This window comes from Mus musculus, chromosome 2 (genome assembly GCF_000001635.26).
Source record: "Mus musculus strain C57BL/6J chromosome 2, GRCm38.p6 C57BL/6J".
In the NCBI taxonomy this organism is placed as follows: domain Eukaryota; kingdom Metazoa; phylum Chordata; class Mammalia; order Rodentia; family Muridae; genus Mus; species Mus musculus.
The window spans coordinates 104,658,782-104,682,038 of NC_000068.7; the positions used below are offsets into that span (position 1 = coordinate 104,658,782).

Sequence of the window (23,257 nt, forward strand, 5' to 3'; positions counted from 1 at the left end):
AGGACATGTGGTTCTGTCCTCCCTGTGATCTGCATCGCACTGTGTGCAAACCAAGTCTCAGTTAAAGGTCAGAAGGCCTGGCTTCTAGTAACAGCTTTGTTACTCAACAGTGAGCCACACCAGTCTAGGTGGAGAGTGTTTGGTGTTTGTCTGTCTGAAACAGGGGTCTATGTATCTCTGGCTAGCCTGAACTCAGGATGTAGACCAGGTTGGCCTAGGACTCATGGAGATCTGTCTCTGCTTTCTGAATTGTGAGATTAAATAAAGACTTCCTCCCCTAGTCTGACAAGCTCAGTAATTTTGAACCTCCCAATTTCCTTGTCTGTAAAAATCATTTGTGACAAATTATTTTTCTGCATTAGATTTTTGTAAGGATTAACTGAGGTAAAGTTTAGGGTTCTGTTCTGCTTTGCTCTTACAAAATATTATTATTAAACTGTAAAGCTTTCTTTGATTTAACATTTAAACTTTTTTAACTACCCAGAGGACAATAATACTCGAGTTTTGTTTGAAAGAGTTCTAACGTCTGGAAGCCTTCCTCCTGAGAAGTCTGGGTAAGCCATGGGGACACTGGCGTGTGGTGCATGGACACTGGCGTGTGGTGCGTGGACGCTGGCTATGGGGCTGTGCTTGAGGGTGAAGTTCAGGAGACATTTCTTTTCGCATTTTACCTACCTGCAGTATTTTCATAGTTGCTTAAGCTTACATTTTTATTTTATATATGATAAGAATTATTTTGAGATACCCTTTTAATTAAATATTTTGCTATATCTTTCTACTTTAATATTTCTAGAACTTAATATACTAGCATTCTGAAATTTATCTCACTAGTGGAATGCGGAGACTTTTATACTGAGAGCTGGTTTCCATGTTACACGCCCAGCGCGTGGCTTTGACTGTGAGAGAGTGACAGGGTACAGTGGCACTGCCAGCATATTCAGGCTTTGCTTCTCTTCAGCTCCAAGCTCGACCACCTAGATAGGTGGACAGTCTACTTAGGCCTCACTTTCTCACTGATTCACAGACATGTCTACCAGAGTTGGGGTTCTGCAGTTTCCTCTTCCTGGGACTTCATTGGTACTCACGATCTTACTTTAGGTGCCTGTGGCATTTAAGTAATCTGAGAACATTAAAACGGTGATTTGTACAGCCACGCAGTGGTGGCACAGGCCTTTAATCCCAATAATCTAGAGGCAGAGGCAGGCAGATCTCTGAGTTCAAGACCAGCCTGGTCTACAGAGTGAGTTAAGTCCGGACAGAGAAATCCTGTCTCAGAAAAAAGCAAACCAAACAAAGCAAACAAGACAGTGATATGTGCAGTTTGGCCTCAGTGAGTCAATATTATATAGTAGATGTTGGAATATATTTTTATTCATATGTTAAATGAAGAATATCTTTTAAAACATAATTCATTCCACTAAGCAATGTGATGAAGCCACACTATAGAGGAAAAATTATAGAAGTCTGTTGAGATTCCTTTTCCACAAAGTTTATCCTCTCTCTGATGCCTCTTATGTACCTCAAGTAGGAAGATAATGTGTGTGTGTGTGTGTGTGTGTGTGTGTGTCCAACTCAGGAAAGAACTTGAATGTCCAAATGGGTAAAATGTTGTGGTTGTACTTGACTTTCAATATTTAGGAAAAATAAAATTAAACAAATAGGGGGAAATACTAACAATTGTTAAACCTAAAACAAAAAATCTATGACTAAGAATTGGTTATATTTACTTTCTTACAGAGAAATCTGGGCTCGATTTCTAGCTTTTGAAAGTAATATTGGTGATTTAGCTAGTATACTCAAAGTGGAAAAAAGACGGTTTACAGCATTCAGAGAAGAGTATGAAGGCAAGGAAACAGCTTTACTGGTGGACAGATACAAGTTTATGGATTTATACCCTTGTTCTGCAAGTGAACTCAAAGCACTGGGCTATAAGGTATGTACTCAGCACCAAGGTAGCTGTGGGGTCTCCACTTCCCCTATGTTTTTAAGAGTTCAAAGACAATTTTCATTCTAAGGTCAATTCTTTCTTCTGTTACTAAGACAAAAAATTCATTGATTTTGTTGTTGTTGTTCAAAAGTAACAAGAAAATGAAAATTAAACATTTGAGAGAGAATAAATGTTTTCATTATGTACCTGGAATTGTCGGTGCCTTGTGTCTGACAGATGATGGAAAAAAGTCTTAATGTAATTATTTTAAAGTAATTCTTATCAACTGATGAATATTTTTGATAGAGCTTCAACTAAACATATTACTGTTGTGTAGTTTGTCAAGATATCAAAAAGGGACATAGCCAGGCATGGTGGTGCACACATACTTATAAACCTTGGATTTACAACCAGGAAGGCAGGAGGTTTGCAAAGCCAGTCTAGGCTATACAAAGCAAAACCCATGTTTTTGCGTGATCTGCTGCTTTCTATAGCAGCCCATAGGGGAACTGGCTTCTCTAAGAGTGCTGCTCTATGTAGATGCCTGACTCATAAACAAACTGGTGGGCACACGCCTTTAATCCCAGCACTAGGGAGGCAGAGGCAGGTGGATCTCTAATTTTCAAGGCCAGCCTGGTCTACAGAGTGAGTTCCAGGACAGCCAGGGTCACACAGAGAAACCCTGTCTCAAAAACAAAAAAAAAGAAACTAACTTAGTCCCTGAACCTTAGTGTTCTTAAGGCCTCAGAAATAGCCCTTGTACCAAAATCATCGGCCCGTGGTTTCTTGGCTTTTCTGTGCCACTGTCATGAACAAAGGCCAAGATGGAACCCAAGACCATTCTTGGGTTGGCCCCTTTAAATCAGCTGGCAAGAGGATCCTTAGCCATCACTCTTTTCCTCGCTGCCTTCTTTTGGTCCTAGTCTCATTCTCTCTCTGAACCAGACAAGAAAACTTTGAAAAGAATTATACATAATTAGATTTGGACCTTTCCTTTGATGGATGTTCCCGGTCTGTGCCAGCCCCATAATCCTGTTCTGAAGGGATTCCTTATAACACATATTCTACTGTTCAAAAATGAACAGTTTTTACCTCTACTGGCTTTTTTTTTTTTTCAGTGCAAAACTAGACATATTAAGAATTATTAGAAAAGACCTTCTTTTTTCCTATGATAAAAATGGTTTTAAATAGTTTAATGAAAATAAAGAGAGACAGCAAGATGGTTTAATAGGTCAAGGAACTTGCCACCAAGCCTGGTGACTTGAGTTCAACCCCTGGAACCCACATGATGGAAAGAGAGAGTCAACTCCACCAACTTAGACTCTTGACAAGCACATGTGCACACACACAAATATAATTTTACAAAGACTGGAAGACAGATCATGGCCAGGCTTGATGGTACACCCCTTTATCCCAGCATTCCTGAGACACAGGCATGTGTGTCTCTTACTTTCTCTAAGTTCAAGGCCAGCCTGCCAGAGCTAAATAAATAGTGTGCCCTATCTTGGAAAAAGGGTGGGGGTTGACTATTTCTAACTAGAGCTACTTTTTAAATGAGTTTTCCAGCCTGTATTTCCATTTCTACTTTGTATTTAGGGAGAACTAGAGTGCACTGCTATGTGGTAGTTGGTGGTAATAAGTTGTACACTAACCACAGCGAGCGGTTTCACTGTACTACATGATAGCAGTGTCACCAACTGTGTGCCAGCAGATTTGGAGGACTGAAATGGACAGGACCTGTTAAAGGTGACTGTGACATAACTTGGAGAGGGCCCTGCTGGTTTGAAAGGAGAAGGTGGACACCCAATGCTCTCTCTACTTCCTATTAGCTGTGAGATCTTCTTTTAAGCTCCAGTCCATGCTAGGAATGTTACTGATTTCCTCAAAGAGTGAATACAATCTGGCTAAGAATATATGTTCAAGATATGTTTCTTTTCTCCTGTACATTGGAAGGATGTTCACTGCATTAGCGAACTGCTGTGAGCCAGTGCAGTGCTAGTGATCCCCATCTTGGCTTTCATGAAGCAAGAATCTCACTTAACCCAGGCTTTTCGCTTTTACTGAGATGTTAATCCAGTGGAAGGAAAGTATCAAAAAGCAAAGCTTTATCTTAGCTGGGCATGGTGAGAGGTGCCTTTAATCCCAGCAGTGGGAAGACAGAGGCGGCTGGTCTCTGTAAGTTTGAGGCCAGCTGAGTTCCAGAACAGCTAGGGCTACAAAATGAGACCCTGTCTCGAACAAACAAGTCTAAACCTTTTCCTTCACATCACCCCACTCTCTTCTTGGTGCCATTCTTACAACTCTTTTCACAAAGTCTTGTATCTATCTTGCAATGATCCTGCCTGGAGACAGTCTAGTGATTCTTAGCTGGGGTTGAGGTAAATTTTTAAAATGCAACCTTCAAAGTGAATGGCTTCCCTTGTTGTGTTGAACAATCTTTATCATCATGAGATTTCCTTTCTCCTTCTCCATCCTTCCTGTGCTTATAACCCAATTATTCCTACTGTATCCTCAAGATTGTGGAACTGCACAATGCTCTGTAAGACCCTTTTCAGGTTTAGGATTCTTCTGTTCTGCATTTTCAGGATGTCTCCCGTGCTAAGCTAGCTGCTATAATTCCAGACCCAGTTGTAGCTCCTTCCATAGTGCCTGTTCTGAAAGATGAAGTGGATAGAAAACCTGAGTACCCTAAGCCAGACACTCAGCAGATGATTCCATTTCAGCCACGACATTTAGCACGTAAGATCCAGAACTCAGACGTTCGTTTGATTTCAATCCAAGGTGTGGGAGGGAAGTAACCTGGCCTTTTCCACTGTAAGTTAACTATTAGACTTGGGGTCACAGTGAGTTGACAGTAATCTTTGAACTGCAAACACTAAGAATGTTTAAAAAACCAATCAACCCAAGCCTCTGAACACTGCAGACCTCAGTTGCCCATTTCACACATGCTGCAGTGTGCAGAGTACTCGACCAACTGGAAACTCACTGCAGTTGTGAGTGGTTAGTAGCCCCTCTAGGTCCTCTTTGAACAAGACCCTTTTGATTAAATGTGCTTTTGAACAAGTGACTTCAAACAGGATTACTAAACACTGTAACTCAAAAGTAGTAAACAAAAATGTCTTTTAGAGCAGACCTGGCTGGCTTTACATGAAGTCACTTGTCTGATTCCCAGTGACCTAAGACTGACACTGAATTTCCTGTCCGGCCTATTTCATTTGGTCACTTGGTTAAAGCACTACAGCCCTTTGTATGTGTTCAGAAGGGAGCGGCAGGGACATAGAAAGTTGTGTGCAGGTCACTTGACTTCAGCTTTCTCACATAGAAACTGTGCCCATGTTTCATGCCTGCTTTCTCCCTCAGCTCCAGGCTTGCACCCTGTCCCCGGTGGAGTGTTTCCAGTGCCTCCTGCCGCTGTTGTTTTGATGAAACTGCTCCCACCTCCTATCTGCTTCCAGGTTTGTTCATTGTACACACTGGTTCTCTGGGTCGCAGTAATTATATGGGTTTTTGTTGTTGTTTTTGTATAGTGGGAGGTACAACAGTGAACTTGTCAGGTAACTGAGCTGAAATGTACTCGTGTCATGATAGGGTCCTTTTGTACAAGTGGATGAGCTGATGGAAATTTTCCGAAGATGCAAGATACCAAACAGTAAGTAACAGAAGCTCATTTTCACTGCGGAATCTACATTGTTTCCCAGAGAGAAAGGATTGTTCTCTTCAGCAAAGTCTCTAAAGCCAAGTATCCAGTCTACAGAGGTGCAGGAACAGCCTGGAGTAAGCTGGGCCTTCTGCAGTGTGGGCATATACTCTGGTAACACACAATCAGAATCCTGGCACGTGTGGTGGTGCACTGTCTAATCTGTCTTAGCATTTTCTCGGTTTTAATGGCAGCTGTAACTTAGTAGCAGCAACACCATTCCATGCTTGCTGACAGGCTATGGAATGGGCAGAGCACTCTTCTATAGTAGCATCGTCGTAAGCGATGTTCTTTTTGCTCCATCCCAACAGCTGTTGAGGAAGCCGTGAGGATCATCACTGGTGGGGCCCCAGAGCTGGCTGTGGAAGGCAACGGCCCAGTGGAAAGTAGTGCTGTACTGACTAAGGCTGTCAAAAGGCCCAACGAGGATTCAGACGAAGATGAAGAAAAGGGGGCTGTAGTCCCCCCTGTTCATGACATTTACAGAGCACGGCAGCAGAAGCGAATACGATGAGTCGGCTTAAACCTACCTGCCTCTGAGAGAAAAACTCTTACCCAGGACTCCTGTTTTGCCTCTTAAGTCATATGTTTTAAAGAGACAACACTTTGTTACAAGGTTTTGGAAACAAAGTTGTATTGTCATTGGTGCCTCTGTCATATGGTTCTTGAGAAAAAACCCAAGCCTGTGTGGATTTTGAATTTGGAGCAGACCTATCCTCTAAGCAAGATTAGGTTTTAAATAACAGTACAAAATGACAACGCCACATCTTGTTCCTTTTCAAGGGTGTCTTGTATGTGCCACTTGAAGATTTGTAAGTTTTCCACAGTTTTATTTTAAAAACTGGATGGCTTATGATTGTAAAACATTTTCACATTTTCTGAAAAACGTTTGTTCTCAGTTTGCTTACGTAGTCCTGCCTTACTGTTTGTTTTTATTTATGGCAGAATGTATGGCGACTGTTTTGTAGTTATAAATTTTTAAAAGGGTCCTTTGAAAGGAATAAAAGGACCTCAAAAACATGCCTCCTCCTGTTTCTTTGTATGTTTGTGTACATGGGGAGCGGGCGTCCAAACGTAAACACACAGAAGCCAACAGAGGATGTCAGGTGTCTCCCTCTATAACTCTCATTCCCTTGAAGCTGTTTCTCACTAGACGTTTTTTGATTGGCCAGAGAATTCCTAGGGTCTGCCTGTTTGCCCCTAATGCCGAGGTTGCAGGCAAGCAAAGTCAGGCCTAACTTTTTATGTAACTGCTGGGATTCAGTCTCAGCTCCTCAGGCCCTCTTATTCATTGGGTATGTCTCTGACATCTCTTCTTCAGATTGTATGATCATTGCTACAGACATTATATTACTCATCTACTACCATTTCAGTACATGTTAACAACATGAGGAGTCCTAGTCTGTGTACACTCTGTTATATGCACTTTCCTGTTTTGCTTTGGGAGTGTTTGTTTTTTGTTTTTTTGTTTGTTTGTTTGTTTGTTTGTTTTTGTTTTTGGTAACTTAAGGAAGCATATTTTTGGGCTGGCGAGATGGCTCAGTGGTTAAGAGCACCGACTGCTCTTCTGAAGGTCCTGAGTTCAAATCCCAGCAACCACATGGTGGCTCACAACCATCCATAATGAGATCTGATGCCCTCTTCTGGAATATCTGAAGACAGCTACAGTGTACTTATATATAATTAATAAATAAATAAATCTTTAAAAAAAGGAAGCATATGTTTTAGATTTATTTATTTTATGTATGTGAGCACACTGTTGCTATCTTCAGACACACCAGAAGAGGGCATCAGGTTCTACTACAGATGGTTATGAGCCACCATGTGGTTGCTGGGAACTGAACTCAGAACCTCTGAAAGCAGCCAGTGCTCTTAACTGCTAAGCCCATAAGAAACATTTTTAAGAGGCAAATTAGGAACTGAGGCTAAAGTAAAGTAGGTTGAGGGCTTCCCTAAATCACTTGTCTGTAATCCTAGAATTTGGGAGGTGAAGGCAGGAGGGCCAAGAGTTAAAGATCATCCTTTATTCCATCATAGTTATCCTGGGATGAAGGGCACTGGGGTGGAGAGCGCACAGACCTGCAGGAGCAGTCTGGGCTACACAGAGACAACCTTCCTCAAAAAACAGAACAAGAGTAAAGGGGAACAAATTACGCATATTATGATATATACACATTATAAAACTGTGAGTGCCATTTTCTCAATCTGAAGGAGATTGAGATATTTTTTTCTTTAAATTTTTTTATTCTTATGTATGCATGCCACATATGTGGGGGTCCCCCACATAAGAGGGTGTTGGGTCCCTTGGAACTGGCATCACAGGTGGTCATGACTTGCTGGATATGGGTGGTGGGCACTGAAATTGGCCCTGTGAAAAGCAGAAGTGCTCTTAGCCACCAAGCTCTCTCCAGCCCCCTCCAAGTTTTTTTTTTTTTTTTTTTTTTTTTTAGCGATTCATTTTTATTTATGTGTGTCCATGTGTATGCTGTATGTATGTAGTGCCCACGAACACAAGAAAAGGTTGTCATATCCCCTGGACTGGAGTTATAGTCAGTTATGAGCCCTTGGTATAGGTGTCGGGAACTGAGTTTTGGTCCTCTGAAAGAGCAGGCAGTTCACTTAATTGCCATCTCCCCAGTCCCTACTTCATCTTTTGGGATTTTTTTTTTTTTTTTTTTTTTGAGACAGGGAGCTCACTCTGTAGACCTTGAACTCACAGAAATCCACCTGCCTCTGTCTCCCAAATGCTGGGATTAAAGCCATGTGCCACTAAGTCTGGCTCTTTCATCTTTCTTAAAAGCAATATCAGTATGAAATTATTCAAGGACTCACTAGGTCTCATTCTCATTTGAAATATATTTCAAAAGGAACTTAAGTACATTTTTCTCATGAACAAAACAGAGAGCATCTAAGAGATTTAAAACCAATTAACCAAGTTATAAGGAGGGAAAATTTGTCCCCAAAACCGCTATATTTGCTCCTTGGTTGCTACCAAGGAAATAGACCTCTTCTTAACTCATTTCTAGGAAAGCTGGAAGACTAACTGGACCTTAAAGGGTTGTTGTTCAGAAAGAAAGATCAAACCCAGGAAAGAGAGTAACAACACAAAAAATGGCAAAAACAAAACCAAAGCATGGGGTACTATGTTAGGTTAAATTCATACACTAGCCAGGCTGTAGTGGTGCACACCTTTAGTCTGAGCACTCCGGAGACAGGGGCAGGATGATCTCCGAGTTAAAGACCAGCCTGGTCTACAGAGTGAGTTCCAGGACAGCCAGGGCTATACAGAGAAACCCTGTCTCAAAAAAAAACCAAAACAAAACAAAAACAAAAAACAAACAAACAAACAAACAAACAAAAATGAGATTCAAACTGTGGCTTGAAGCACCAGCTAAATAGATTCACAAAAAGATACATTTCCATAATCCTGTTGGGAAGTCAAGTGAAATGTCATTTCCAGAGAATAATTATACTCCAAAGGATATTTTGTCCTGGAGAAGTGCACATGTGTATTCATGCATGAGTGGGTGGGGGGAGGGGGTTGGGACCCCATGCTGGTAGAAGAGAATTCTACCACTGAGCTACATCATACAACCCACAAGCAAGCAGGGAATCTTCCTTGAATAAATGACCTAAGAGGACTTGTTTGGCTTTCACTGTTGATCCGATGAGATTCTCAGAAAGAAAATTAGTTAAGTTACTTTCACAAAACAAATGATTCAGTGACTACCATGACAATGAATCACACCTCCTGGGCTCCCAACAAAACTTGCTCGAGAGGTGCTGAGCTTGAAGTCTGTGAATGTCTTTGTTTACACATCAAAATTAAAAATTGGCCGGCAGTGGTGGCGCACGCCTTTAATCCCAGTATTGGGAGGCAGAGGCAGGCAGATTTCTGAGTTTAAGGCCAGCCTGGTCTACAGAGAGTTCCAGGACAGCCAGGGCTACACAGAGAAACCCTGTCTTGAAAAACCTAAATAGATAAATAGATAGGTAAACAAATAAATAAATAAATTATGTTGCCCAGTCTCAATTCCAGCAGCTTAGGCCGGAACGGAGAAAGCTGTTATTAACCTTAGAAAGCTATGGAAGTGGGGCCGCCCGCACCTGCTGCATCGGGAAGGATCCTTGGAGGGGAGTATAAACAGGACGAATCAGGCAAACACTCCTGCCTCCAAGTTCTGAGGCATCTCAGCCTGAATAAGGACAGATGTCAGTGATCTCTGCCCTACAGGAGCCGTTCCGGAAGCAGCTTCATTGAATACACAATAAAAGACGAGGTTTTACTCTCTAAAAGTACTGCCACCTAAATGCAGCCACCCTGCCATTACAGTGAACCCAGGTACTGCAACCTGAGACAGGAAGGTACATTTTGAACTCTTTCTCTCTCCTCTCCCTTTTCTCCCTTCCCCTCCCTCCCCCCTTCTCTCCCCATTTTCTCGCTCCTCTCTCTGCTGGTATCTAACTTGCAATGTTCTTGCCTCAGCTTCCCAAATGCTGAGATTACAGGGAATTTAAATTGAATTCAGCTCCCCACCCAAACCCAGTTTGGTATATATTATAGATTAGAAATCACTTTTAAACAAACAAACAAACAAACAACCCAGGCAGTGGTGGTACATGCCTTTAATCCCAGCACAGTGCCAGGCAGATCTCTGTGACTTCAAGGACAGTCTGGTCTACATAGAAAACCCTGTCTGAACAAAACAAAACAAATGGAAAGTAAGTCCCTTTAGTAATATCTCACCATTTCTGCCTGAGTCCCTACAAACAAATCCAACTCCTCTGTACAAACCCCGGGCTGAGCTACAGATGGTTCAGTGGTCACTGAGCATCGACTGCTCTTCCAGGGACCCAGGTTTAATTCCCAGACCCACAAAACAACTAACAAACTCTGGGTCCAAGGAATCTATGCCCCCTTCTGGCCTCTTAGGGCACTGCATGCATATGATGCACAGACATAGACTCAGGCAAGACACCTGCACACATAAAATAATCTTAAAAAAAAAAATCTGGGGACTGCTGGCACCTTAAAAAGCACCCAAAGCAAGGCATGTTCTAGTAGCGCTGGACCTGCTGCCCGCACTTGCAAAGTCTTCCCTCTTGCTTCTTACCTCTGCACAGCAAGGTGCCTCCTCCACAGCAAGCATGAATGTGGCTTTAACTCTCCTGCAGACACCACAACTACCACCCATCCCTGAGCAGAAGGCTACAGCAAACAATGACTCATACTGAAATGGGGCGTCCTGGTCACACAGGAAGCATTGCCGAAGCCTTTAGGTAGTTTTCAAGATCTTTCTGCCTCTTGTTCAGAAGTCTATGTCATTACTAATGATTTGGGGTCTTGCACATGTAGGCAAGCACTCTACCACTGATCAACACCTCAAAGGCTATCTAATTACCCTCTGTCCTTCTTATTGGGGAAAGAAAGATGATCTGACCTTCAGCCTGTTGTTTTCTTTTGATATTTTGAGAAAAGGTCTCATTTAGCCCAAACTGGCCTCAGACTTGCTAGTAGCCACGGCTGGCCTTGAACTCCTAGTCCTCTTACCTCCACCTCCCAGGTTCTGGTGTTTCTGGTGTTAGCAGACTGGCTACACTTTCATGACTTTCTAGACAGGCTCAGTGGTGCAAGCCTTGAGGTGGAGGGAGGTGAACCTCTGAGTCTGAGGCCAGCCTGGTCTACAGAGTTCTAGGACCGCTGGAGCTACAGAGAGGCTGGTCTCAGGATGCATCACCCCTGGAAATCAGTATCCAGACCAACCTGGCCATGAACTCGTGGAGACGATGTGCTCCTGCCGCCAGAGTTCTGGGTTTAAAGGCATACACCACTACACTCAGCACATTCTTTTTCTTGGAAACAGAATTCAGCAATAGAGAAATTTGTAGCATATATTTGAAGAAATCATCCTCAAACAGCCGGTCATTATTTTATTTATTTACTTTTGGGTGGGGTCTTGTTGGGTTGGTCTGGAGCTGCTATGTAATTTAAATATGTTAAAATGTTTGACTATGTAAAATTCTTTACCCCGGGGTCTAGTTGCCCCAATACTACTAAATTTTCGTGTACACCGGCTTTTGTTGTGCAAACCTTGCTCCCCAAGTTAACTGGTCAATAAAAGGCTCAAGCTTGTGATTGGCAGAAAGAGGAAGGCAGGACTTCCTGGGAAGGAGAAAGGAACTCTGGGAAGAAGAAAGAGGGAGGCCTTTCACCAGGAGATAGGGGAGGAAACAGATATGACTGACTACAGGCCTAGACGGTATAGCTAGCCATGTGGTGGAATGGGGCTAGGTGGTTGGGCTAACTTAGACAAGCTAGTTGTGGGTCTGCCTAAATAGTCCTAAGTTTTGAAATACTAAAAGATCAGCCAGGCGTGATGGCGCACGCCTTTAATCTCAGCATTTGGGAGGCAGAGGCAGGCAGATTTCTGAGTTCGAGGCCAGCCTGGTCTACAGAGTGAGTGCCAGGACAGCCAGGGCTATACAGAGAAACCCTGTCTCAAAAAAACAAAAACTAAAAGGTCTCTGTGTGGTTATTTGGAGAACTAGCTGGTTACAGAATAACTGCCAACATATTAATTTCCAGTATTAATATCTAGACAATATTAATAACCTTTTTACAGGGTCTTGCTTTGTAACCCAGGCTAGTCTTCTGCCTCAGCCCATGAAGTGTTGAGTTCAAGTATTCGCACACCCCCTGGGCTGGGCTCACCTGGGAGCCAGGTATTACTGGACAGTTTTCAGAGTGAATGTTCCTTTTGTCTCTGGTCTCTGGGGAATCCAGCTGGAGATCACTCTACCTTCATAGCTCTGCTTCTACCACAATGGTCTTGTCTAAAATACATGCATTCATATATATAATTTTTAAAAAAGTCATCTGTATCATATCCAAAGTACTCTCATGGTCATACAATGTGTCAGAAATTCTGACCACTCAAGTTCCTTATCAATTCTGACCACTCAAGTTCCTTATCAATTCTGACCACTCAAGTTCCTTATCAATTCTGACCACTCAAGTTCCTTATCAATTCTGACCACTCAAGTTCCTTATCAATTCTGACCACTCAAGTTCCTTATCAATTCTGCTCAAATACTGAGGACTTTTCTTATTTATCAAGATTAGTAGGGTTGAGCTATTTTACATGAAACACAAATCTAATTTCTGAATTAGAATTCCATCAGCATATCTGTGTAAATTATTTCTCTTCTTTTGGGTTATAATAAGATTCAAATAATTTGATTTCTTTAGACCTCATAGGTCACTGTTGTCCTGCTTTTGATTGAGGCTGTCACTATATATAGTCCAGGCTACTCTGCAACTTGCAATTCCACTGTGTCAACCTCCCAAGAACTAAGATTACAAGTATATTGTGGTGGCCTTTATGAAAATTCTGGAATTTGGCTTTATTAGTATTAGTATTAGTATTATAAGGATGTGCTTTCATTTAATCCCTGGTGTGGGGATATGAGGCTGCTTCAGACTGTCCACAGCAGCTGACTATCTTGCTCTAGCAGAGGCATGGTTTTGCCAGCTGCAGATAGTTTCTATGACTGTGTGATATTTGGATTCTGGGAACTTTTCAAAGGGTAAATAAATGCTAGGGCCTGGAGAGGTGGGGTAGGTGTTTGCTGGTCATTTAAGGAGGATAGTTACAGTTTGTAAGTTGTCATGGACAAAGAAAAAAATAAATTCAGGGATCTCTCTTCCCTCTATCCTTTCTTCTTTCCTATCTAGTGTTAGGGGGAGAATTGGGAAAGGGGGAATGAAGGGAGGTAAAAAGAAGCCACAAAGTAGCAAAGACCAGCTATAAGTGGCACCCAACAAGGGATTATGTTTTTAAAAAAATGGGAAATTTGATTCCAAATGCTATAAACTAGATGGAGTGAAGGAATAGATTTCCCCCCCCACACACAAGGGGCCAGCAAATAATTTATTGTGGTTACTACCACTGGAATATCCACCACTCTGCTCCCAGAGAGGATCGTTAGTGTTTTGTTTTGTTTTGTTTTCATATATTTTGTTTCAAAAATTTTGAAAGAATGGCTAAGTAGTTAGAATAATTGCAAGTGGACATAGAGAGCCATGAGAAACAAAAACAGCTGAAATGGGGGGCAACCGTGGGGGAGAGGAGGTCACTCTGCTCTTTTGTTTCTGAATGGGTGGCAGAGTTGGCAGTGCAATGGGAGAGGTTGCAGGTGGAAGGAGAAGCACTTCAGAAGCAAGGAGCACTGGGGAAGAAAACAAAAAGGCTCAGTCCCAGGGAGTGAGCATGAGAATGAGTTTCACACAGGAGAGACGAAGGAAAAACTGTGCTGAGGGGCAGTCTGCTCAGAGAAAAGCTGAAAAAGCAGGAAGACAACCTGATAATCACCCGATCAAAACAAAGGGCTGATGCCAAACCAACAGTGCTTCCAGAGTTATAGGAGGAGTGGCCCAGGGTTATGAGATCATCAAATTTCTAAGTAGTCATACAGCATGTGCCTGCTAATGTTATAGAACAAGGTTATGACAAGATAGGATGGTATCCTATAGAAATGATAGATCTAAGGCATTTAAAAAGGCTATGATTTCATATGGGATGCAAAACAATTCCTAAATAACTGAGCTACTAAAAAAAAAAAATTATTCCCCAAGATTGGAAGGTATTGGTAATAGCTGTACTAGACACTGGTCTGCAGTTGCAATGATTAACATGGTAGAGGGGGAAAAATCATGAATATTGAACAGCAAAATAGAGCGAGCAGAATGAATACAGTAAAAGATCAGTTGCTAGGTGAAGGCTTGCAAAGTAGGTGTTGATAGAAACTGTAGAATGATGTGCGTGCCTGGCCCCTTAAAGGATCCCCCATGGCTAGTCAACTGACTCTGAAAATACTTAGTGCTTAACCCTATGACCTTTAGTGTTGGTTTCCTCTTGGTCTTGTGGGAACAGGAGAGGAAATAAAAAGCCAGCAAAGGCTGGCAGAAGAGGAATAGGGTCCAGGACACACTGTAGTAGGATAGGAGAGAGAGGAGAAAAGTAGGGTGAGAGAGAAGAGTCAGAGAAGACACGTGATGTAGGAAGAAAGACGGAGTAGGGCTAGAGAGGAGACTGAGCAAGAGAAGATATTGTCAGTAGACAGGAGAAGACCACTGAAGGCACGGGCCCATGGACAAATGCATAAAGAATATAAATGATGTTGGTTTTCACATGTACCATGCCAATCTAATAGGTCAAGCTATAGCTAGAGGTCTTTGGTGCTTTAATTTAAAAGGTTCTGTGCTTTAATTGTGGAAAATGTGGACATTTGAAACAAATTTCTAAACAAGGCATCTCTAAAGGCAACAGTTTTTCTAAAGACAAGAAAGGCCTAGATTTCCAGGAGTGTGCAGGTGATACGGCAAGGGTTGCCCCTGAACAAATGAGTATAGGGCCAAGAGAGAGATACAGAGCGACTTTTTGCCATTGGGAAACAAAATGGAGGGGCCTAGGTCATGGCCCTGCAGCAAAAAGTATGATCTGTTTGCCTCTTATCAGCCAAAGATTAACAAGCAGGCAGAAAAACCTCAACTAAGTACTGCAAATCTAATGCATGATACTGCAGACAGTGTTGCTTTAAAGCTGGCCGGAGATAAACATCTCACACTATCCCCAAAATTCAATGTTATAAAGTAGCTACTGGAGTGTGTGGTCATTGCCCTCAAGGACAGTAGAAATGGTATTCAGAAGCAGTTGACCTCCCAAGGATTCACTGTATATTTCAAAGGAGAAATTAAAAGAATGGCTTATGTAAAAAGAAAAATGCAATTTAACACAGGTGATAGGAGTGTTCACCTGTTAATGTTTCCTTAAATCAAAGGCAAGGCCAATCCAGTAAAAAGATCAGGAGCATTTGGAAGTACTGAAAAATGTGTCTGGCAAACAGTTAATAATCAGAGGCCAAAATTAAAGTTGCAAGTGAATGACATTGAACTAGATTTTGTGGATACAGTAGCTGATGTAACAACCATTTATTAAATGCTATCATTTTCTGGAGTATTATTACACCCCCTTTTACTCCGTAGCATCTATTGGTAGTTTCTACCTCACTTCTTGCCCATGCATTCTCAAGTAAACAACACAAAAACATTATACTTTATTAATAAGTTGTAGGCATTATGCTGGGCACATTGAGCTATTCTAACCCTTCCACTTGTAAAACCCACACAAATGCCAATCACCTGCCAACCTGGTGTGTCTCAGGCTGCTTCTGCTCCACCAGCCCTTCCTCAGGACTCACTTCTCTTGGCCACAGGCTTCTTATGGTCCATCCCATGTAATGGTGACTCTTACCTCCGGCTTCTCTCTCAAGAGCTCATACTCAACTCTCAGTCCTGACCTCCATTCTGCCCAGTCACAAGCCCCAACCAACAGGGGATTATCAGGGAGCATTACTTACAGTACATTGATACAGTGCCCCAATGTCAGGTTACAGTCTGGTTAGGGTCTCAGAATTCAGTGTTGGGAGCCGACTCTTAGCAGAAAGTGGCTATCATCTCTGCATCCATCTTGGGTTATTTACTTACAGATTAGTACTTTTCCACCCTGACGTTCCACCCTGACAAGAGACTTGTCTTCCTATCATGTTTTTGCAAGCAGCCCACCACAGCTAAACACACTCTGGTAACACCCTGTTTTTCTCCTGCACATCCTGGACTTGTGGTTCCGTGTCTCCAGCGGCACTCCCCAGCTGCGCTTATACACCCATAGTTGCCTTTCAATAAACGAGACTTGAAATAGCCTGTCTTCCCCCCCCCCCCCCCGAGACAGGGTTTCTCTGTGTAGCCCTGGCTGTCCTGGAACTCACTTTGTAGACCAGGCTGGCCTCGAACTCAGAAATCCACCTGCCTCTGCCTCCCAAGGGCTGGGATTAAAGGTGTGCGCCACCATGCCCGGCTTGAAATAACCTGTCTTGTCTCCATTCTTCACATCTCTTGCCCCTCTATCCCCACTCTTTCCCTTGCAGACCCCACTGACTGACACACGGGCCAGGTCAATTCAGCTTCTGAATACAAAGTGCACAAAACCCCAACAATCATTTCACAAAAAACCCTGCCACTCAGAATGGCCACTTCAACAGATTTATACCCAGTTTCTAGAAATTGGGAAGTTATCTCAGATAAAACAAATTGTGTGATGGGTTAAATGTGTAGGGCCAGAAAATCAAATAGGAAAGTTAGGGCCTTATGTGACTGACATAACAATAAATTTATGGGAATGAGATTTATTAGAGCAGTGAGAAACAGAACTCAGATTAATATCCCCTCAATATCAGAGACAATTCCTCAAATAATGGGTCAAGTGGAAGATGCTTCTGGGGAAGATGTTGAAAAATGTTATCAAGATACAATTTGCAAAACACAAGAAATTCAAGAAGAAGGAAGACCAACGTGTGGATACTTGATTCCTCCTTAGAATAGGGAACAAAATGCCCATGGAAGGAGTTACAGAGACAAAGTTTGGAGCTAAGATGAAAGGATGGACAATCCAGAGACTACCCCACCCTGGGATCCATCCCATAATCAGCCCCCAAACCCAGACACTATTGCATATGCCAGCAAGATTTTGCTGAAAGGATCCTGATATAGCTGTCTCTTGTGAGGCTATGCCAGTGCCTGGCAAATACAGAAGCAGATGCTCGGGCTGGAGAGATGGCTCAGTGCTTAAGAGCACTGACTGCTCTTCCAGAGGTCCTGAGTTCAAGTCCCAGCAACCACATGGTGGCTCACAACCATCTGAAATGAGATCTGATGCCCTCTTCTGGTGTACTCATATAAATAAAATAAATAAATCTTAAAAAAAAAAAAAAAAAGAAGTGGATGCTCACATTCAGCTATTGGATGGATCACAGGGCCCCCAATGGAGGAGCTAGAGAAAGCACCCAAGGAGCTGAAGGGGTCTGCAACCCTATAGGTAGAACAACAATATGAACTAACCAGTACCCTGAGAGCTCGTGTCTCTAGCTGCATATGTAGCAGAAGATGGCCTAGTCAGCCATCATTGGGAAGAGAGGCCCCTAGGTCTTGCAAACTTTATATGCCCCAGTACAGGGAAACGCCAGGGCCAAGAAGTGGGAGTGGGTGGGTAGGGGAGCAGGGAGGGGGGAGGGTATAGGAAACTTTTGGCATGGCATTTGAAATGTGAATAAAGAAAATATCTAATAAAGAAAAAAAAAAAAAGAATCACAGACTATACCGAGTGTGGTGGTGCTTGGGAGTTCGAGGCCAGCCTGGTCTACAGAGTGAGTTCCAGGATAGTCAGGGCTACACAGAGAAACCCGGTCTCCAAAAACAGAGAGAGAGAGAGAGAGAGAGAGAGAGAGAGAGAGAGAGAGAGAGAGAAACAAAAAAGAACCATAGACTACGCAGGTTATCCAAAACCAGACATTACATGGATTGAGTTTCTAAATTTGTAAGGTTTGTTTTGGGGCAGGGGTGGGGGAAAGGAGGCACTGCTGATGTTATACCAACACCCCTACGTTTCTGCCCTTAAAATGGCTGACCAAGCCCGTATGGATAGAGCAATGGCCCTCCTGCCATGCAGGAGGAACTGCATCAGGCAAGTGAGCTTCCTGCAGAGGCACAGCCCCGGGGGGGGGGGGGGGGGAGGGGGTTCTGTCTCTGGATTGCTTCTTGCTGCCACTGTGCCTCCTCATGCTTGTCATTGCTGTGCTCCTCCTGTATCTAGCATGGTGTGAATGGGCGTGAGGAGACCCTCACTGTCCACAGTCTGGTGTGATTGCTTCTTGGGCGACTACCCACTCTACTGGGCAATTTTTCTGCAGATCAATATGAAGATGAACTTTCATAACATATTTTATATGAATTAATAACTTTGTGGAATTCATGACTTAAATAGCTTTAAGAAGTTGAATAGTTGATAGAAAATTTAAGGAAATGGTTTAAGTTGTTTTGCCAAAAAGATATAATAACTTAGAACTAAGAGTAGAATGTGCCCCTTCCCTTGTAGGATCGTGAGGGCTGCATGGGTTGGAATAGGAGCTTTCATGAATTACAAGCACATAATTGGGAGAAAAGAACAGGCTTGGGACAAGTTAATGATCAAAGAAGGCATTTCATTCTAGCCTAGGTCTGAGTTCCTGGATCTTGTGATCTAGGGATATGGTCAGATTTCAGTGTGTGCACAAAGTACAGGAGGACGTGAACAAAGAGTAAGTAGTTCCACTGTGAACTTGCTTTTTGAAGTCTTGCTTAGAGTTCAAATCCCAGCAACCATATGGTGACTCACAACCACCCATACTGAGATCTGACACCCTCTTCTGGTACGTCTAAAGTCAGCTACAGTGTACTTATGTATAATAATAAATAGATCTTTAAAAAAGAAAAGAAAACTAAAGTTTGTACATCACATCATACCATATCATACACAGGGTTTCAATGGACAGCTGCTTTGAGTTCTGAAAGAGCTGATTCTGCAATTACACATACACTGGAAGGAATGGCTATTGTGGGGATACCTGGAGGAATTAAGACAAACAATACCCCACATATGTTTCCAGTAAGACGAAGCAATTCTTTACACATTATAATATAAAGTACTTTACAGGTCTACCACAAAATTCTACAGAACAAGCAGTTGTAGAAAGATTTAATTGTACTTTAAAAGAAATGCTTATAAAACTAAGAGGAAGAATAAAGACTCAGGGATGGATTAAACAGTGCTCTGTTAACTTTACATTTTCTGAAAGTAAGAAAGGAATAATAGCAGCTGAGAGACACTGAGTTATAGAAAAAAAACTGTGGCATTAAGTCAGCCTATACACTCTAAGGATGTAGTAAAATCAGAATGGAAGGAAGTCAGTGAAGGGTTTGCATTGGAGACACAAATTTGTTTATATTTCCACAGGAAATGAAAAGCTGTGAATTGAGGAGAGGTCTTCTGAAAACCTTGGCCACTGACCCTAAAAAGAGCAAAGAAGGAGAGCCTGACAAGTCACTGCCTTCCCCTGCCAGCCAGAGAAGCCTGGGCAAGAAACACTCAGCTCCCAACCACTGACAGGCCTATGAGCAGGACTCTGGCCTCCTGCAATGCAGAGCCAACCACAGGGCAGAGCAGCAGCAGGCCTATGAGCAGGACTTAAGACAGACCATACTGAATACTGCATCTTGCATGCCCAAGTTGGGGCTGCAAGCCAAAAGCTCATAGAACAAGGGCAGAGGTTTAGAGACTTCAGTGAGGGACTCCAGAACACAAGATGCTAGAAGATGAGATAGTCCAGGAGCATAAAATGTTCAAGAAGCGGTATCCACATTACAGGAAAGAGAAGCATCGCTGTTAGGTTTTTACCTCACTCAGTTGTGCGTATGCTCCTGAGGAATCAACAGAAAGATCACATCAGATACCTGAGAACCCTGGGAAAGACATTGGAAAGAATGGAGAAACAGCTTCAAAACTGCATAATTAGTAGCTAAAACAAAGAGGGGAAATAATATGATTTCTTTTGTGTGCCTGGCCCTTTAAAGGATCCCCCGCTAGTCAACTGCTCTCTGGGAATGCTTACCTGTTAGAACTGCTTGGCTGTTAGTGTTGGTGTCCTCCTGTACTTCTGGGAACAGAAGAGGATATAAAAAGCCAGCAAAGGCTGGGAAGGAGTCCAGGAGACAGGAGTAGGATTGGAGAGAGAGAATGGGAGTAGAGGGAAAGAGAAAGATCACAGAAGACAGGTGATGCAGAAGAGAGAAGACTGAGTAGGGCTGGAGAGGAGGGTGAGTCGGAGAAGCTGCTCCTAGCCAGAGAAGATACCGTTTGGAGAAAGAACCCACACAGATCCCACACAAAGTAGCAAAAATAAACAAAAGCTACAGTAGACCATTAAAGACATGGGCAGTGCCTGAGGATGAACTGATAAGGGATATGACCCATATTGGTTCTAATGTACAGCATGTTGATAGGTCAAGCTCTAGCTAGTGGTCTCCAATAATCAAAATGCCCTGTGCTTCAACTGTGGTAAATACGGTCATTTGCAGAGACTGTGACCAAACCAAAAGCCTCAGATCTCATAATGGCCAGTCCATTAACTTTGAGAAATACAGTACTTTGCACTGGGAAGCAGAGCGAGCAGTTTCTAGGGGCAATGGTTTTCTTAAATCTCAAGCAGAAAGAAGGCCTACACGTCCCAGGGTGTATAAGCAAGGTGGCAAAAGCTGCCACAGGGTTCAGAAATGCAGATCCAAAAGAGATATCCAAGGTGGGAATATTCTTACAGTTGGGAAAGGGCCTTTGGGGTCTGGCAGCAGAAATGACAAGCCATCTCAGCTAAGGGGCAGCATGCTGAGCAAAGAAACCTCCACTAGGCATTAGATGTTCACTAAGCAGTACTGTAGGCAGTGCTGCTCTAGAAAAGGCCACAGGCAAACCTCTCACTCTCCTGAAAAACTCAAGTGTTACATAGCAACTACTGGAGTTTACGGTCCTTTGCCATCAGGAACGGTAGAGAGGGTCTTGCAAAGGCGAGGTTTGACCTCCCAAAGATTCATTGTGCATCCAGGAATTATAGATCAGATTTCAAAATAGAAGTTAAAATTCCAGCCTATGTGAAAAGAGATACAATTTAACACAGGTGACAGGACGCTCTGCTGTTAGTTTCCCTACATCAAAGACTATTCCAGTACAATGAACAGGAGGGTTTGGAAGTCCTGGAAAATATATGTTCTGGCAAACAGCTGTTAATGATCAGAAGCCAAAATTAAAATGGCAATTAAATGATATTGAAATAGAAGGTTTGGTGGACACAGGAGCTAATAAAACTATCATTTCATAAAAATCCTGGCACTCAGAATGGCCACTTCAAAAGGTTTAAACCCAGTTTCTAAGAATTGGAAAGTTATCTCACGAAAGTTAAGTCTATAACCGTGGTGTTTGGAATTCTGGGAACTTTTCAGAAGGTATATAAACACTGGGGCACCAAGAGGCAGGGTGGGTGGCTGCTGGTCATTAAAGGAAGATGGAGAACGGTTGTGGTCTGTTAGTAGCCACAGTCAAAAGAAAACAAAAGAAAGATTAAATTTAGGGGCCCGCCCAATCCTTATTTTTCTCCTCTCTAGTGTTAGGGGGAGAAGCGGAGGGGAGGATAAAGGGTGGGAAATAGAAGAACCCACAAAGTAGCAAAGACCAGCTATGGCATGTCCCCGTGCCTGGCTTCATCAGCTTTAACTGCCACAGTCAAGGCTCAGGAATACTGCTGTAGAAAGAACAGCGTTTCTATTTCGTTTTGTGAGACGGGGTTTCTCTGTGTATCCCTAGCTGGCCTGGAACTCCTCCTTCTATTGACCAAACTGGTCTAGAACTCAGAGATTCACCTCCCTCTGCCTTCCAAGTACTGGGACTAAAGGTGTGCACCACCACACCTGAGTTTAAGTTGGAATCTCTGGTTCCTAAGCTGCTCCTGAGCTCCTGGGCACAAACAATTCTTCTACCTTTTAAAACGGAAGCTCCAGGGGCTTATGGCTTCTTAATACAGGTGTGTGTGTGTGTGTGTGTGTGTGTGTACATCCTTTGTTGTTTAGATGCGGGAGATCAACCCCGGGGCCTCGTGCAGGCTAGGCGATCACTGGCCACTGTACTACATACAAGTTGACAAAACAAGCTTTTAAAAATCAAGTTCTATCCATTGGGTATGGTGGCAGAGGCCTGTAACCCTAGCGTTTGTAAGGCAGAGGCAGGAGGATTGGAAGTCTGGGACAGCCTGTTTTACATAAGCAAGTTCCATACCAGCCAGGGGAGTATATATAGAGATGCTGTTTCAGTAATAATAGAAGATAAATTATTAAGTAACTCTGCTGTAGACTAAAGGGCTCTGGAACACTGTTAGGCCAGACCCAGGAAGCAATCAATGGGTAGAGTGGGCAGGAGCCGGTTAGGACCCTGTAAGGCTATAGACAGCCCTGCCATAAAGCACCCACAGGAAGAGTAGTGCGAGGGAGGCTGTAAACGGGACAAGAGGACAAATCTTGGCTTATGATGCGGGCACAGAGCATCTGAGAAAGAATGACTTTTGAGAGACAACTGTCTCGGGTTTCTTGGGAGAAGCGGCTCCTCCAATCTGAGGAGGCAGAGGCTGAGACAGAGGCAGCCAACTGTTGAAGGCTCTGAGCTCCTACTCAAGAGAACCAAAGCTCCTTAGGTTTGTAAACTTGCACTCATACATACGGTCCTCAAAACAGAATCCAGTGCATCCTTCAGTCCCGTGGAATCAGCGCTATTAATCAGGAATGTACCGTAGGCCGCCATTCTCCGAAGCCCGGCACAGCACTGCGAGGGCGAGCGAGCGGGGTCTCAGGAGATGAGAGCTGCTGTGGCAGCTGCGCGCCTCAGGAGCGGAGGAGGAGCTTACTAAGGATTGCATCGTAGTAGGGACAGAACACCATCTTGTTATAGTTGACCAGGCGCACAAATTTCACAGCAACTTCTTCCAGCTCTTTCTGAATGGGACCCAATCCCCCAGGCACAGTAGGCAGGGGCTTCTGATGACCAGAGGCAAGGTATGTCTCCAAGAAGGTGAAAATGCGGGACTCTGTGGCGAAAGGGAAGAGTAATCAGGGTTGTCTCTTCAGGGTGACTTTATTCATGTCTGGTTAGGTTTCAGTTAAGGGA

The 23,257-nt window shown here is 43.2% G+C and overlaps 2 protein-coding genes across 4 annotated transcripts in view; one reads left to right on the forward strand and one right to left on the reverse strand.

Annotated features, from left to right (window-relative positions):
- Positions 1-6,644, forward strand: part of Cstf3 (cleavage stimulation factor, 3' pre-RNA, subunit 3) — a 74,942-nt gene extending 68,298 nt beyond the window's left edge. Inside the window, exons 16-21 of the mRNA NM_145529.3 lie at positions 485-554; positions 1,738-1,933; positions 4,513-4,666; positions 5,288-5,382; positions 5,516-5,576; positions 5,936-6,644. Coding sequence (NP_663504.1) covers positions 485-554; positions 1,738-1,933; positions 4,513-4,666; positions 5,288-5,382; positions 5,516-5,576; positions 5,936-6,138 — 779 coding nt within the window. The 3' untranslated portion in view covers positions 6,139-6,644. The remainder of the gene's footprint in view (positions 1-484; positions 555-1,737; positions 1,934-4,512; positions 4,667-5,287; positions 5,383-5,515; positions 5,577-5,935) is intronic.
- A 1,816-nt stretch (positions 6,645-8,460) lies between these two features.
- Positions 8,461-23,257, reverse strand: part of Tcp11l1 (t-complex 11 like 1) — a 44,928-nt gene continuing 30,131 nt past the window's right edge. The window contains exon 10 of one of the 3 annotated variants that reach the window (XM_006499734.4): positions 8,461-23,177. In XM_006499734.4, the coding sequence (XP_006499797.1) occupies positions 22,975-23,177 (203 nt within the window). In that variant the 3' untranslated portion in view covers positions 8,461-22,974. The remainder of the gene's footprint in view (positions 23,178-23,257) is intronic. The other 2 variants (XM_006499735.3, NM_177190.5) reach the window with 2 other exon arrangements.